Genomic DNA, 18,169 nt, shown 5'->3' with positions numbered 1-18,169 from the left:
TCAAAGACCAACAGTGTGACAGGTTGAAATGATGATCATTCTAATAACGTAGTTGTCAAGTGCAGGGGCTATGGGGCCTGATGGCTACCACCGACACATGTACAGCTTTGATGAGTGACTTCACACCTCTGGGCCCATTTTCTCATTGCAGTTGTTTCAGGATGATGTGGGAGAGGGCATCCAGTGCTCAGCATGGTGTGCAGGAAGTTCTCAGCAATATTTAGCAGCTACTGTTATTTCCACTGAAGAACTTTACCCTGAAGAAAACCAAGAGCCTGATGAAAGATATGATTCATATACATATATGAATGCTTATTGCTGGAAGTATTTCTGCACATTCAAACTAGATATGCGTTTTATATCCAAAGTAATACCTTAGAGTGTTATGTGAACACACAATGTGCTAGTAATAATTATCAGATCACACTCATTTATTTCTTATGGGTTTATATGGTACATTTTCATCCACAAGCTTATTTGATACCTATAACTCCCAGTGAGGGAAAGGGGCCCAGATCAGTTAAGTGTTTTGCTTGAGGTCATGGTAGTAGTTGTCAGAGAGAGGACTTGAGTTCATTTTACAAAATTTCTTTATACTCCTCTTCCTGATGGTTTAACGCAAGAGGGTACATAGCAAGGCGATATATAAATGCTCTAGAGCCATGTTACTGTACCTTAAAAGACAAAAGAATCATTTGGAGCGCTTAAAAATGCAAATTCTTCCCCCAGGATCTCAACTTATCAGGGAGGGAGCCAGCAGGAACCAGTAATCCACATTTTCAGCAGAAGTCTAGTCTGTTTCTGATGCAGCCTCCCTTCTGGAAACATTGCTCTACAGGGACGTAACATAAGGGGGATGGCACAGAAATCATGTCAGAAGCTGAAAGACTCTTCTCTGGCACTTGTCCAAGGACAGGTAGACCACTTTCTGTGGGCAGGAACGTGCAGGGTCCTGACTCAGTGGCTGAATCCCCTCCTGTGGCTTTTCTTGCTTTGGCTTTCTTGGGCTAGGCTGTTCTACCTTCCTGGCTAATGTCTAACAGCTCATTCACATTGCAAGGTAGGGGAGAGGATGTAACCAGCGAGATCAGTGCAAGGGCATTCACCATGTAATCTGCTTTTATTCACGGCCCCTTTAAACACTGCTGATGAAGAAATATAACCAAGCTTTCTTAGGGAATGGTTCTAGATTGTCCCAGGTGTGTAGGACTTGAACTTTTCTTCATGCATCTGAAAGCCATTGAAAGGAGGTGAAAGGGCCCTTACATAGCATGATCTGATATTCTGAAGCAGCTGCTATCTGCAGGTACCTTCCCTTCTCTTTATTCTGTTATAGCTCGGAGGGATTAAAAACTGGGCAATTAGTGAAGATTGTTTCTTTGGGTTAGAACACAGGGACAGGGTTGGGTTGAGAAGGACCTGGGGAAAAATGAAGAGAGCTTAAGCTAAACAATTTTTATTAAAAGATTGACCACATCTCTGCTTGTAGCACTATTTTTAAATTGGAGGGTAGCTAGAAACACTCTTTTTCCTTCATCTTTTCCAAAGAAAAACAGAACCAAATAGACAAGTAGAATGCTGCTCTAGAGAAGCACACTTAGCCAGTAGGTCCTGATGGGTGAGGGCTGTTCGTTGTGTCAGGGATCAAGGCACGTGAGTTTCCTGCTATGGGAAGCTTGCTTAAGGCAAGAAACTGAGGCTTTGAACATCTTGTTCAGATTTCTGAGAAACCAGATTTGAACAGTTGTTTCCAGTTTTAAGGCATTTTTGAGAAATTAGCCTTTTCCAAAGAGCTCCTTTAGAGAAGAAGTTAGGTAGCTTGAGGCTTATTTTTGTTTTCTTCAAGACTCAAAAGTATGACCCTATCCACTTGATGATATACTGGGACAGCAAAGGTCAAACAAAAGGCCACTTAACCTGCAATATTTTTGTCACATCAACAGAACTACAAAAGGTTTGGGATTTTCCTTTTCTTTTTGCTAGTCATCTCTTAAAGGCATTAGGAATGGTTACATATTCTCTGGAGCAAATAAAACCTGCACTGGGAATCAAAAAATGGTTTTTAATTTCCCCAGCACTGAGAGTAATAAGGTTGTCTGGTTATTTTAAGTCTTACAGATCTAAGAGTGGAGGTGAGCTGCTCTTTGTGATACTGTAGTTAGTAGATAACGAAGTAGTAAATATCAAAAATTATGTTTTACTTAATGTTTTTAGAAAACATCGTTTAGCCACGTCTGATATAGCTGTGTGAATTAAATCAGCTTAGATCTCAGATGAGTGGGTTTTTTGTACTCAAAAAAGAGTTTAGATACGGACGTTTTAAAATATATAGAAATACTACATAATAATCTCATTAATGCTTCTGGTAATTACCAATTTTGAGCATGTTCTTATTTCCCTTGCTGCATGGGATTTGTCTGGTTGAAGTATAATGTTAAAGATGGCTTTAATTGAAAAAGACCATTTTTTTGGTCTTAGGAGCCTTCCTTTCCCTATGCCCCTTCCCACAATTCAGCAAAGGGGATCCCATCGATGTAGGAAAAGGTATCTGTGAGATCCAGTATTCTGCAAATATTTATTATTAAGGACCTTCTGTGTTTCAGACACAATTCTAGACACTAGAGATACAATGCTTGAATATAGATTCTTCCTTTCATGGACAGAGCTTTCTGTTTGGTGGGTAGAGAGAAATATGTAACAAGTTATCAAGAAGGCATTAAGTAATAAAAGTCCCTGATAAATGTGAAACAGAGGCTGCTTTATATTGGGTAGTCTTAGCTGGCTTTAATGAGCAGATGATGTTTAAGGTAAGACCTAGATGGCAAGAAAGGGCCAGCCTTGTGAAGATCTAGGAAAAGAGTATTAGGCCAGGGAAACAGCTGGCATTATCATCGTGAAGTCAGAACAGACTGGTAAGTTCATGGAGCAGAAGGTGGATGGGGTGGGGGAACATTGAAGATAAGGTTGGAGAGAGAGGCAGAGACTCAGTTACGGAGCACCTCAGCCCATGCTAAAGTACTAGGAAAGCACGGCAAGACTTCATACTTATGAGAGGCATGATTCTGTTCTAATTTGCATTAAAAAAACAACCTAGTTGCTTCATGGATTATTGGGGTGGGAGGCAAGATAGAATCAAAAGGTCCATTAAGGAGGCTATTGGTGACAGTCGTGGAGATGGAGAAAAGTAGGTAGATTTGGGGTATGTTTAGATATGACATTGATAAAACTAACTGATAGATTGGATGTAGTGAGGGGAGGAGGAACGAATATGACTCTTAGAAGTTGGCTTGAGCAACTGGATGAATGGTCGTCACTGAGATTTAGGAATTCTGGGAGAGGGGTGGGTTTGGGTGCAGCTGGGGAGATGGTCATCAACAATACGATTTCAAGCACTCTAAGTTTAAAATACCTATGAGACAGTAAAATGGAGGTGTCAGATTGGCAACTCTGTGATGCTAAATTTCAGTAGGGAATTCAAACCCAGAGGTAAAAATTTGAGTCATGGCTGTTGTTAAGCCTTGACAGAGGCTGCGATTACTGATTACTTAAGGAGAAAGTGTAGAGCGAGATGATAGGAATGCGAGGACCAAGTCCCAGGGTAATCTGACATTTGGAGTAGAAAAGGGGAGGAAGATCCTACAGTGGCTACAGTGAGGTAGGTAGAAAGCCTCGAGAGTGGTATTATAATGCCCTGAAGAAAGAAGCATTACAGCCCCGCGCGGTCAGCTGTGGTTATGCTGCTGCGGGATTGAATTAAGTGAGTTTAGTGACCTGAATAGTAAAGGGTTCTCTTGGAATTACCCAGTAAACATCAAACTTTTAGAATCAGAGAATCTTGACATTAATACTGTAGATATAGTACAAAGTATGGTACCTGTAATACAGTGATTAAATAAATGAATAAAGAATGAATAAATGCAAGTTCAGTGCAAACTGTGAGATCTTTTAAATTACTATTTTTATTTTGATTTGGGGGAATTAAAACAGTTAAAATTTCCAGGTACTTGTAATTTGTTGGAGAGATCATGTACTTATTTGAATGAGAGTAACACAGGACATAATGCCAGATTCCTCTCCACCCTTCCACTCTGTGAGCCTGGGAGCTCGATTCCTGTCAAAGCATTGGGTGTAGCTGCACCGCTTCCCTACTCGTCCTGTGTGATACAAGGCAGAGAATCTCTGCTATACCAGATGGAGGATTTGTCTTGTTCCCCAAAATAGGAATCCTCTAAATCTTATAGGAATGAATCTTTATACTGGGGGCTCTCAGAACTCCTCTGGGCACCCTCATTATCAACTCCCTCATAACGAAGGAAAAACACTTCACTGTGTGTATTTCCAAGTGTCCTTGGTAGCTGGAAGACAAAGACTGTAGGCAGGTCCCATAGCCTCTTCTTGGGAATCAGCATTCGTGGGTAACTGCATTGGCCAGCAATCGAAATAAATGATAAGTGGTCTAATGTGTATTCTTTTCTCCTCCCACCCCGGGAAACCTACCTTACTAAACATTTCTGTATCTGGCTTTGATTGTTTTCAGGGTTCATCAATGTCCCTCTCGAGGTCCAACAGTCGTGAACACCTGGGAAGTGGAAGCGAATCCGATAACTGGAGAGACCGAAATGGAATAGGACCCGCAAGTCATAGTGAATTTGCAGCTTCTATTGGCAGCCCCAAGCGTAAACAGAACAAATCAAGTGAGCTTTGACTTTTCATCATACTTTTAGATGTAATCAGCTTGGAATTTGTTTAGTTGGTTTAGGGTAATGTTCGAGTATAAACTCTGGACTCCAGGCCTTCAAATGTTTTGGATTAGTCACAGGCCACCTCTTCTGAGAAGCCTTCCCTGTTTTTTTTCCAGTGAAGCAGGGCACGTGGTTCTCTGCTTTCACTGCATTTTGTATATGCTTTCATTTTAGCATTTGTCGTACTGAAGTACAATTACTTAGTTACATAACTGTCTTTTCCTGTAGAATTTGAGCTCCACAACTCAGGGACTACATTCATGCAGTAAACACTTATTTAGTGCCCATGTACTGAGCATTCTTTTAGGCTGTGCCTTCTTTCTTTTTTCTTAATTGAAATACAGTTGGTGTACAATATTATGTTAGTTTCAGGTGTACTACCTAGTGATTTTACATTTGCAGGCATTATGAAATGATCGCCACTATAAGTCTAGAAACTGTTTCTGTACAGGTATTACAGTATTATTGACCATATTCCTTACGCTGTGTGTGACACTCCTGTAGCTTATTTATTTTATAACTAAGGAGGTTTGCACCTCTTAATCCTCTTCATCTCACTCTCACCCCCACTTCCCCTCTGGCAACCACCCATTTGTTCTCTGTATCTGTGAGTCTGTTTTCACTTTGTTTTGTTTTTGTTTTTGGATTCCACATATGAGTGAGATCATACAGCATTTGCCTTTCTCTTTCTGACTTGTTTCACTTACCAAAATACCCTCTAGATCCCTCCATGTTGTCGCACATGGCAAGATTTCATTTTCTTTTATGACTAATATTCCATTGTGTATATATATATATATATATATATATATATATATATATATATATATATACACACACACACCACCTTTTCTTTATCTGTTCATCTGTTGATGGACACTTAGGTTGCATTCATATCTTGACTATTGCAAATAATGCTGCAGTGGACACAGGGTGCATATATCCTTTTGAATTAGTGTTTTTGTTTTCTTGGGTAAATAGAAGTGAAATTGCTGGATATGGCAATTCTATTTATTTTTAATTTTTTGAGGAATCTTCATACTGTTTCCCGTAGTGTCTTCATCAATTTACAATCCCACTAACAGGAGGCTGTGCCTTCTTTCTTAATTTATTATTCCTTCTCAAATGTCTAACAGTGTCTGACACCTAGTGGTGCTTGGTAAATGTTTGTGGAATGAATATACGAATGAGTCACGCACACACAAACATCAGAATGATGAGGAAAAGGCAGGGATGTAAAGGAGTTGAGCAGAATGTGATCAAATTAGTATCTTAGACAATAGAAGTCTGCCCAGTCACCTTTGGCTACCGAAGGTGAAGAGCAAGATTTTTCAAATTGACAAGATGCAGCTAAATGAAATTATCAGGAAAAAAAACGTTTAAAGCATAGGCTTTGAACAAATATGATTAAGACGCAGCACGAGTCCAGTGGTTGTGTCTGTGACAGCACCCACATGTCTGTATAAATAGGTAAACAGACAAGAACTGACACAGTAATCACAAGATATTCCCCTAATGCCTTATTTCAGGGTTTTTGATGAATTTGGAATCCTGAAACACATACCCTGGAGTATTTGAAGAATACTTGGAGAAAGGCAATCTAAATGAGCCTAGTAAACAGTAACAGCCAGTTGTTACCATCAATCAAGTGAGCCATGTTGTCAAGAGTCTCAGATTTGAAAAGACCAGTCATGGTGTCGGCCAAGTCTAAATAAGAAAGCATGGTCAACTCTTTCATTCCCAAGCGTACTGTCAATAGTAGCCTGGAGTCTTCCTGTTAATCCTGGGCTAGGTCCTCCACCGCTGACAGGACAATGGAGCTGAGAGGCAGGCTGGTGCCAGGTGCACATCTCGGGGTGGAAATGATCTCCGTTTTATATTCCAGCATCAATTAGCTTTGTGCCTCTCTTCTTCTATCTTTATCCCCTTTCCCTGCACTGAAGCCTGGATGATTAAAATTGACTGTGTGACTTAGCTGCATTGAAATTCAGGATTAGGGTTAAGATAGGGGATTCATTAATTTAAAAAGATTGATTAAAAAAAGCACTGTTCCTTGGCCTTTGTCCGATGTTTTAAGAGCCTAGGGAGTTTAAAAGAGAATATAGATACTATAAGTAATAAGTAGTTAAGATGAAAAGAATTGTAAAAAAAAGTTGTGTACCATAATAAATATTTATCACTAAGAACATTTTAAAATATTTTTTTCACTTTTTGCTGATCTGTTTGCTTAACTCGACATATGTAAATTATTATAATTTAAACATGTAATCAATGTAAAGATATTTTACATTGTCTTTTTTTTTGTACTAAGTCCTTAAAATATGGTGTGTGGTATTTTACACTTAGAGTACATTTTTAATCTGCACTAGCACATTTTAGGTGCTCAACAGCCACATGTTGCCAATGGCTAGTGTATTGAACAACAAAGTTTTGGAAAAGTTTTCTTGACACCCATGTCAAGGTCACCAATGTCTAGGTTTTCTCTGGGTATCCCTGTTTCACCAGTTGTTCCGCTGTAATTCCTCAGTAACTCCCTCTTTTTTTTTCCTCAAAGAAAGTAAATTTATCATTTGGACAGTAAACTATGTGGTCAGCCTGACAGTAACCTCCATGTTGTCAAGTCCAGTGGTCACTCCAGTGTGCTCATCATAGTCTGCTTTGTGACATCCTCAAACTGGTACCTCACTGGTCATTCCTCAATCTTTTTTGGTGACTTTGGGGCCTTACCTTCAATTGGTGGAGTGTTCCAGGGCTCAGCGCATCAGGGCTTGGTCCTGGGTCCTTTTCCCTACACATTCTTCCTACAAGAGATAAAATACCTGTTTTTAAAAGAAAGAGAAACCTTATCAAGAAATTCCTTCCAGTTGAAACATACATAGGATTTCTCAATTGGGAGATGAAAACAACCAGAGAATGTGATTAGTGGCACCCAGTGCAAGGCAGAACAAAATTCTTAGCTTTGCTGAATGCACTGATCCCAGAGGAGATTAGATGGATCTGATACCTAGGTGAGTGTCCTCTGCCCTCATCAATCTGGGAATCCCCCTGAAGCTGCATCTTTAATATAAGAGGATAGAATTTCCACATGGATGAGAGTCAGTTGTTGGTCAGGGTGGTAGGAATGGCTGCATAGCTCTGCTAGATTCTCCAGAGCAGCTCCTGAAGAGTGTTTGAATATTTGGTCAAGTACTTGGTGTGGCTCACTAGTCTGTCACCCAGCTGTGCATGTCCTTGGGTCTGAGGACCACAGACAACATGGAGAAATCTTCGCCCACCAGATCAGTAGCAGAGCCAAGGCAAAGCTCGGCATGGCTGTCTCAGAATTTCCCCTAAGAGATGGATTTGTTTTTGTTGTAAGTTAAATCCAGGAACTCCAGCATCATTCTTTTCATTCATATGTTACTCTTAATTTTGGAAGCACTCCATTTCATGAACTCACTGCCCAGTTATGTTTGAGGGAAATGAGATTTATATGTGATAATATCATAGTATTTCTTTGACCACAGGAAAGCACAAGTGTGGATACAGAGGGCCAGCCTGCATCTAAAAGGAGCCTGTAACTTTCCTTACCTTTATTGTGTCCTAGGGGTCCTGCTTCCACTTCCTCATTTAATTCACATCAAATCAGTTGTGAAGAGCCAATGTTCGTGAATGCTCAGGGAGAATATGCTTAATGATTATTAACTACAGAGGCCCTGTTGCCGCCGAATTGCTCCCTCCCAAGTGTAACCTTTTAAATGGCGAGAGCCTCCCTGAAAGCCGTAACCAGCATTTCCTTAATGAAAAGCCAGTGTTTCAGTAAAGGACTGCTGCATTTCTGCAGCTACTGGTCTATCCAGCCCAAAACACTGAATCTGAACTATTTGAGTGATTAAAACTTTTAATTAAACCATGCTCTCTCTGGGCATTTACACTTGTCTTTCCTCTGCCTTTCAGCGGAGCACTATCTCAGCAGTAGCAATTACATGGACTGCATTTCCTCGCTGACAGGAAGCAATGGCTGTAACCTGAACAGCTCTTTCAAAGGCTCTGACCTCCCTGAGCTCTTCAGCAAACTGGGCCTGGGCAAATACACAGATGTCTTCCAGCAACAAGAGGTGGGTGGTTATTTATTTATCTTCCCAGGCATCTTTGTTTTGGTTGTGTGTATGATGACTTCTAGAATGAAATCACTCATTTACCTATGACTGTGTTTTCACTGAGCATTTATCCAAGTCTCATAGCTTATTTTTGCTGCCAAGAAAATTGTCGCCATCTTATTTCTTATTTAGTGCAACTGGTAAACACAGGATCGCAGAAATGTAGGAAACTGTGTTTGCAAAAACACCTTCACCAGTTTTAGCTAAAAGACCTAATGAGTGTCTTGATTTATAGGAACTTTTGATTCACAAATTCCCTAAGGTCAGCAACAACTCCATATTTAATCAGATTTTACTCTTTCATCTGTTCTTATCTTTATTTGTTGCACTTAAAAGTAAATAACAGCGTCTGAAATAAATAACTATGGTTGTTTGTGACACCATCCTAATCATGTTACTGAAGTTCTCACAGAAGTTAATGCACTTTTTATACATGTTAACTTATTCATTAATTTACTGTTTAGGTTTTGCCTGAACTGAGGCAGAACTAAGATGTCTTCTGAAACATCCCTACCATGGATTTTGGCCAGACTGATCAGATGTGGTCGTGACGCACTGGCGTAAAGAAAAGAGCCCCTAAGTGTGGTTCTTTCTAATTGCGTTGTCATATTACCAGGGCACAGCTAACTCACGGCAACAGAAAGTTAGAATAGTTCTCTAAATGTATCTGTTTTTCAAATCCTGACATGGTCCAAGTTTCATGCTAGTTGGCTTCATTTCATGTTAGATTACATGCCAGTAATTCCCTGGCATGCATCAGTCAGTAAATAATCTAAGATTTTTATTAGGTACTTTATATCATAAATCTAATGTATTGCCCATAACTTAAGTTTAATTGCTGAACTTTTTTTGTTAACACCAAGAAAAATGTTGTCATGTGTATTTTGGACTTTAGGACAATGATTTTGTTTTCTTTTCCCTAAACCTAAATTAGTGTTCATTTAACCAAGGATTTTCTAAGTTGAATAACATGTTCATCATCAGTGCGTTAAAGAACTGCATTTACTTATTTAGTCTTCCTGGTTAGATGCAGGTGGCTGATTGAGAAGCTCAGGGCTGAGGTATTTTAACTTGCTCATGCACAGAAGGTTTTAGAAGTAAGTGACTAGATGTTATTCAGTGATAGTCTGGGTTTGCTTTAAATCTCTATTTCCTATTTGAAGAAGCATAGAAATTTATTATGGGTACTTCTTATCTAGTTACTTCAAAAAGGAAGAAAGCGTAATAATATAAAGTCAGACTGGCTTCATCTAATATTAACTGGAGCAGGGGTCAGTGAACTGCGGCCTGCAGACCTGCTGACTAATTGTGTAAATAAAGCTTCATTGGAACACAGCCCCACTAATTCAATTACCTCATATTGCCTGTGGTTGCTTTCAAGCTAAACAGCAGAGTTGAGTAGTTGGAACAGAGACAGTCCGCCCACTAACCCTAAAATAGTTATTCTCTGGCCCTTTAAAAAGAGCTTGAGGATCCCTGAAATAGTCTCCACTGGACAGAATTTCTAAAAAACATATCTCTAGATTTGTGATAAATGGTAAATGAAAAGGTTTTTCAAGATCTGGATGTAACCTTCAAAATCAAAACAAAATTTCAAATTAATTTCTATATAATTTGAATAAAAAGTATATTTTACTGTTTTCAGGTTTGTTGAAATTTGGTACTATTCCCTTTATGTAGGATATTTTCTCACATACAGATATGACTTAACAAGAATCCCCCATTAAGTAACCTTGTGAGATTTAATATATTGTAACCAGGATGAAGCTTTATTTAGCAACTTTCACAGATGATATGTCTGTATACATTATTACTAACTATAGCTGCCAACTATTTTACCCCTTTGGTTAGCACATTGCATTATATCTAAGATCATATTTAAGGCCCCAAACAACCCTGTGAGGTATAGGATTGTCAACTCTCAGTGCCCTCAACTAGTAATGGCAGAGTCAGAACCCGAACCCAAGTCTCTCTGGCCTCAGAGCCCATTGCCTTTCTGTTCCTCACAGTCTTCACGAGGAACAGTGGGATTCTTGGGCTACTTCCCTCCACACATTGTTGCCAGGAACTACATTTATACTGTTTCTAGAAATACTTCATGTATGCCACTTTCAGAGATAGTCTGCTGGGTTAAGCAAATTGAGGTAGACTGTGAATTCTGCTATCATTTTTATGTAGAACACAATGGAAGATGCCCTTTATGGTATTATTCAGTCTCTTTTTATGGAGATATACTTAACCAAGTCAGAATCTAAAACTAAGAATTATTTTCTCTCTTCTGGACAAGTATGTATTCTTCCTTTCATCAGATCACAAAACTGCAATTTCTGTTTCCCTTTTTGCCCTGGCTGCCAGGATGCTAGGACCTTAGGATGCCAGGACCTTAGGATGCCTAAGTTTATATTTCAATTGCAGTAAATCACTGGCTTAGATTAAGTCTTCTGCTAGAATCATCACTTTCATTTTACCACCTTTGTTACTTAACTCTTGTCCCTTAGGTTTGTATTGTCCCCACCACTCTTTTGTGAAAGTAGGCAGAGCATAATTAATAAATAAGTGTAGCAATGAGTAGAATTTATGCTGAAGAAGAAAGATACTTAATATATTGATTATAGATGACTTGTTCACCCACAGATCGATCTTCAGACATTCCTCACTCTCACAGATCAGGATCTGAAGGAGCTGGGCATTACAACTTTCGGTGCCAGGAGGAAAATGCTGCTTGCAATCTCAGGTGAATAGAAATGTTCTTGTTCATATTTTAAAGTCTGAAGAACCTTTGCCATTGGTCTCCAGCCAATGGGGCTGGTTCTGCCCATCAACCCCTTGCTTACTACCTGGCAGCTTTGGGGTTGTGGTTTCAGAGTGTTTCCCACTAACAGTGTGACAAATGCCAAGAACATGCCCACTGCTTCGTCAAGGCATTGCCTGAAAACCTGCCTTGACAGTGTCTTTCCTTAAAACAGATCTCTTCGGAAAGATCTAACCAAAACTGCCCTTTGCAGAACGTGGGGGTTTAATTCTCCATTTTGCGGTTGTATTAAGCAATGATCATTGCGTTCGTGAATAATTATTCTGGACTGGCTGTCATGCTTTAAATGCATGTGTTCCTGCATAGCAGCTGAGATCATTGCACCAGAGAAAAAGAGAATTGGTATTTCTTGTCTTAATGCTTTTTAACTTTACCCCAAGTTTTGTTTTTTTGTTTTTGTTTTTGTTTTTTGCGGTACGCGGGCCTCTTACCGTTGTGGCCTCTCCCGTTGCGGAGCACAGGCTCCAGACGTGCAGGCTCAGTGGCCATGGCTCACGGGCCCAGCCGCTCCACAGCATGGGGGATCTTCCCAGACCGGGGCACGAACCCATGTCCCCTGCATCGGCAGGCGGACTCTCAACCACTGCGCCACCAGGGAAGCCCTACCCCAAGTTTTAATAGAATTTGTGTGTCACAGAAGAGGGTAGTATAGTAAAAGTAGTCACAGAATGAAGGAAAGTCTGAAGGTCTGTCTCCCAGACCACCGCCTTTGTGCATCTTTTGCACGTTCTATGTATAAGAAAATGCTCTACACGTATTTACTAGGTACCTCCCACGTGGAAGGAATGGGCAGATGATGAGTTGGCAAATACATAACAATGTACCTCAAAAAGGTGTTTAGAGAAATATGAGGAAGGAATTGGGGGGGGGGCAGAAAAATGAGGTTACTTTTTGAAGTCTTTCTGATCAAGTTCATGAATGCCAATTTTATATGTGCGCCAGTCTCTCAAAAAGACAGAGCCAAACGTCAGCTGTGGTGAGAAAATGACATTGCTTTTCAAAACACTGAATTTGTAGGCTGTGCTTTTATGAGGCCAGCAGTGGCATCCAACTGGTGAAAGCCCTTTCTAAACAGCATTCACTAATTGAACCATCAAACTAAAAGCCTCAGTGGTTTTCCGTTTTCTTTCAGCAACAGATTGCTCTTGCATTATTTTATAGCAGCTGATCAACCCTGCCCACCTCCCCACAGGAAATCGTATATATCTGAAGCAGATATAAGCAGAGTAGCCTTGAAATAGGTGTAGAAATTCAGCCATTGAGTAGCCCGTTAGGCTTCTGTATGGATACAGTCCTGCACACATCAGTTTGAGAAGTCTTCCTCCACCCTATATACCCAAGCGGCTGCATTGATGGTGCTCCACAGGGCAGCCACTGTTTCCTGTTCACTCATCAGATCAGCTTGGTTATAGTGGAAAGAACACTATATTCACATAACGAGATCTGAGATTTGCCTCTCCAAGTCATGTACCTTTGGGAGAGTTTCCAAACCTCTTTTGGTTGTGGTTTCTTAACTGTGAAGGTGGATTGGAGTAGGTGATTGTGTAAGGTCACCTTCCATTTCTAAAATCTGTCCTTCCATGTGGTGTATCGTCAGGCACAGTGAAAATAACCTACAGTTTTAATGATATGTGTTATTATTGTTCTTTCTTTTTTTTTTTTTTTTTTTTTTTTACTATCTGTGGCAATAGGATAGTTTTCAACTTCTTTACCCTAAAGCTCAGTCTCAGAGGGTTACTTCTGGACCCAAATTAACTTTATATATTTTTACATTATTTTATTAATTTGCAAATGGAATCGATATACTACTTGAAATTTTATTAACTCAATCACCATGCCTATACTGTTAAAATAGGTCTATGGGGCCGCACATTTATACCACAGAAGTGTATGTTTCAGAACTCCATAATCTTTCACTAGAGTTTTGTGGAATATCCGTGACAGTACAATGAAAATTACGTCTTTTCTCTGTGTACCAACCCAATTCCAAACTCTCTAAAGCTTCCAGCAACAAGCAGATATCTCTAAATATTTTCATAGATTCCAAGTGGATCTTCAGTACTTTTACTCTGGGATACATTGGTGATATATTCTAGGTGGGTTTGGGGGAATAGAGTGCAAAAACAGGAGGGGTTTTGAGTCCTCGTTTAAAAAACTTTCTCTAATCATCATCTTCAATGTGTTCTTTTGAGGTTATATCTTATTTCTATAGACTGCCTCTCTCAGTGAGGTTCACAGGTCCTCTTGCTTTTAAAGGGAACTAGAGACTTTGAATAAGATGCCTTATGAATGCTCTGTACAGTGGGAAGTATTTGATTATTTAAGGATGATTTTGCCTTACTTTGTTGAAGTGCATTTGTTTGAACTTGGTAAATCATTTTCTCTGCAGGGAATAAGTTTTTATTGAGAAACCCTTCATCAAAAAGTTTCTTTTTCCAGTTCAATTCCTCTGATAACAAAGACATTCATTTAAGGTCTCAGAATACTTCATTTCCAGATAGAGGCAGGATATCAGGTCAGCCTTGACTTAGGTTTGTCTTGTGGTTACATAGTTTGATTAGATACAGAGTTTGCTCAAACTACTTTTTAAAATTTTGTCGATTTTTAACTTATAATCGGAGTTGTTCTTTCAGTATAAGGTTTTGGTTTGCTTTTAATCTTGGGCCAGAAGACATTTATTTTAATGTTATAGGAGGAGATGAGATTTATCTCTAATAGGAATGAATCAGAGAAAAAATTTCATCTTTTTTTCAAATCCACGATTTTTTGAAAATTCATGGATTTCTCTCTGAGTATTTTAGTGATTGGTTAACTAAATTTCGGGGACTCAGTGAAAGGAAGTTTAGCATCCTGTTGACAGGCTTTCCGCCACAGCCTCAGGTAGATCTAACATTTCCTGACCTATTCTTTTAGTTTGTGACTCTGTTCAGATCCGCAACAAGATCCTGAGAGCTGCCAGGATTGTGTGAACCTTGGAATTTCAAAGAAAAAGGTTGGTATTTTCTCAAACTATCCCTTAGGCTTACTGAAAAAAATCAGAAGAGGGAGTTTGCTTTCTAATTTAAAAAACAACAACAAGAACTAAAGTCTCTTCAGTAGGACTTGATCCTTGATAATCTTAAAGACTTATCTCTGTGCTTCACACTTGAAATATCTCTATATATGAACTCTTAGAAATTACATCTTTAGGGAGTGGCTGAACTTCTTCATGATCATTTGTCCTCTCAAAAATCTAGCTGATGTGACTTTTCAGAATGAAGTTTTCAATGTCTGTTAAAAATTTTTGTCTTCAGTGGCCCGACTGTTTTCAAGTGCTCATGGAGAATGGTGTTTGACTTACTCCTTTCTTCTCCTTCTCTATAGTGTGGGAATGTCCTCCTGATTCATGGGTTATTTCCCCATGAGAAAACGGAGGCCAAAGAAAGTCTCCTCATTTGAAGGTGATAAAACTTTCCCAGGCTGTGTTAAAGGGGATTCATTTATTCTCAACTCTCCTATAAGTTTGCCTTTAAATATATTCAATTCTGTCTTGATCTCTGAATTTTATGTGTTTGTTTTTTAAACAAGATACATGTGATAGGAATGTCATTGCTACTGCATTTCTTCAGGAACTTGAAACAATAGCCATCTATACGCATGCCTGCATGTGTCTTTTGCTTGTAATATCTTCCTTGCTTCTTCAGAGTTTCTAAGCTTTATCTATTTAAAAAGTAAATTTGATATCCATATAAAATATGAAGGAAAGCTCTGTTATCTACATACCTGAAACTACCAATTTCTCAAATTTGTATTCCTGATACCTTGGTTGATCTCCGCCCAATGGATGGACCAACCACTGAAGCCCATGGCATAGACCTTTGCATCAGGCAGGCAGGGTTTCAACTCTGTCACTTAACAGGCATGTGGGCAAGTTACTTCGTCTATTTTTAAAACTCAGGTTCCTTATCTATAAAATGGAGGATGGTAATATTATCTACCCCTTAAGGAGGACTTAAATAGGACACAACGAATGTAAAGTGCTTTTTGTATAATAGGCTCTAATAAATTACTGTTGGTTCTCTTCTCCCGTAAGACTTAAATGTGAACAGAAAAGAGGTGTCTTCACTCATGCGTCATCCCTATAGGGCAGACAGTTACATTTTGGAAAGCAGTGGGGTGAAATGTTAAGGGTATTGATCCCCCTTCTAGCACTTGGGAGACAAGAGCACATCTGGCCATATGGCTGTCCCTGGCCACCTACGACCCACTGCAACCTGCCTGAGCCTCTGTTCTCATCCTCAGCATTACTGTAGCAGGCCATAGCTTGCTGTGTAATCTTAGAGCTCAGAATGGGGTTGTGTGTATATATGGTTGAAAAAGTCCTGAGTTTCATGCAGATAATTAAAGGTGCTGAATCACTTGCTTCACTACCCTCCCAGAGAAAAAGACAACAGCTTTAAACACATCAACTATATATTCCGTCTACTTGAGATTGAATAAGTTTGAAGATACAGTTGACCCTTGAACCACACAGGAGTTAACCCCCATGTAACTTATAGTCACCCTTTGTATCCACAGTTCCTCTGCATGTGCAGATTCCACCAACTGTGTAATAGTGTAGTATTTACTATTGAAAAATATCCATGTATAAGTAGACCCACTCAGTTCAAATCCGTGCTATTCAAAGGTCAACTATATTTGCATTTGGTGGCTATCAGAAACGCTGCTTTCTAGAGTCTGACAATTCAATTTACTTGTATGAGTTTGTTAGTAATAATTACATCAGTTGACTTGAGAATTTGTGAATGTGTGTATGGAGGGGAGGATGGGGTATTGCATAGTCATAAACAAGGTAGGCTGCTTCCATTTTTCACCTTTCTGGTGAATAATTTTTAGTTGGGAAAAGACATAAACTAAACCACCAGTACTCTGGTTTGTTTAAAATGAAAATCGAGGATCTTAGTTTTTCCCTGAAAATTTGGATTCACATATTGGTTGTTTTCAATTGTATTAATTTCCTTAACTGTTGGTATGTTTACTAAGTTGATTGATTTTTTATTCAAAGAAACCTCCTGCTGATGCGATATGCTTCTTCATATAACCCTTTCTGACTCAAGGAGCATAGGCATCATGAGTCAGTGGAGCCACGAGGCTGTGGATTTTTTTTTTTAACATCTTTATTGGAGTATAATTGCTCTACAATGTTGTGTTAGTTTCTGCTGTATAACAAAGTGAATCAGCCATACATATACATATGTCCCCGTATCTCCTCCCTCTTGCGTCTCCCTCGTACCCGGGGCTGTGGATCAACAGATCAGTGTGCTTCTCCAGTATTCTGGTGTTTAGAAGTGGGATCCTCTTTTCATGTCGACTTAAATAATTTAATGGTCACTGTGTTTGACATGGATGAGTTTAATGAGCTATAATAATTTTCTGTATCACTGGTAATACATCCTCTCATATGCCTTTCACCAGCTTTCATGGTGCCTCTCCCTTTGCCTCTGAAATGACACTTGGGATCAGTGAAACTATTTTGTATATTTGGACTTGAGAGTGTTCTGAGGATGACATATTCCCCAGATACTTTACGAACTGCAGTAAAAATGATTTGCTGTCCTTGGTTCTCTCAGCTACAAATGGCTACCTTTCATATCAGACTTTCTAGCATTTCAAAAATGTCTTGACGGTCAACTTAAAGGTTTTCCTTTTGCTACCTGCTTGACCTTCCCCCCAAAACCTACCACATCACCATTTTCTGAGCTGAGCTCTACTGCCATGTGCTGATTCTCTCTCTCTCTCTCCAGAACTAAATAAAAACCGAAGAAAGCTCTTTGAACCGCCAAATACACGCACCTCTTTCCTGGAAGGCGGAGCAAGTGGGAGGCTACCCCGTCAGTATCACTCAGACATTGCTAGTGTCAGTGGCCGCTGGTAGCGATACCGTCCAGGCACACGCCCGCCAACTCTGTCAAGTCGGACGCAGGAGATCTGTGAACAGCCTTCACTGCACACCGTCCTCAGCACTCGGGTGTCTGGTATCAGGACCAAAGCATCTTATTCGCACCTGAACTTTGTGCCGAAGAGAGAGATGATGATGTTCTTATGTCATCATACAGAATGCCACACGAGGATTACTTTTTTTTTTCCTAACGGCAGTTGGACAGAATTTGCAATATGAGGGTAGGGCTTTATTTCCTTTTTTTATTTACCTATATAATAACAAACATATGCACTGATTTTTTTTACTTAACATGAAGGCTGAGTTGACATCTGGGATGCCAGAAAACACAGAAGTTATTTTGTTTGTTTGCTTATTTTGTTTTGGTATTTGGGAATTTTTTTAAAAAAAAATAATCAAAGTGGGATTTTCTGGTACTGCTTTAAAATAATTATTGAGGTCTTTCAGCACTTTACACTTTCTTACTTCTTGTCCTGTGGAAATTATCTCTCTTTCTCTCGTTTTTGTCACCTGATGTATTGGTACAAATCAGACTGCG

At 39.5% G+C, this 18,169-nt stretch overlaps 1 protein-coding gene across 1 annotated transcript in view; it reads left to right on the top strand.

Moving 5' to 3' along the window:
* BICC1 (BicC family RNA binding protein 1) overlaps nt 1-17,607 on the top strand; it is a gene marked incomplete at its 3' end in the record, with an annotated part of 301,352 nt that extends 283,745 nt beyond the window's left edge. The window contains exons 18-21 of the mRNA XM_079714901.1: nt 4,538-4,694; nt 8,679-8,839; nt 11,516-11,615; nt 17,477-17,607. Of these exons, the coding sequence (XP_079571027.1) occupies nt 4,538-4,694; nt 8,679-8,839; nt 11,516-11,615; nt 17,477-17,607 (549 nt within the window). The remainder of the gene's footprint in view (nt 1-4,537; nt 4,695-8,678; nt 8,840-11,515; nt 11,616-17,476) is intronic.
* Between the last annotated feature and the right edge of the window lie 562 nt (nt 17,608-18,169).

The sequence above is a fragment of the Hyperoodon ampullatus genome (genome assembly GCF_949752795.1).
Source record: "Hyperoodon ampullatus genome assembly, chromosome: 1".
NCBI classification, from domain to species: domain Eukaryota; kingdom Metazoa; phylum Chordata; class Mammalia; order Artiodactyla; family Ziphiidae; genus Hyperoodon; species Hyperoodon ampullatus.
Note: the sequence above shows the minus strand (reverse complement) of the source record. Positions and strands in the feature narration are given on the sequence as shown.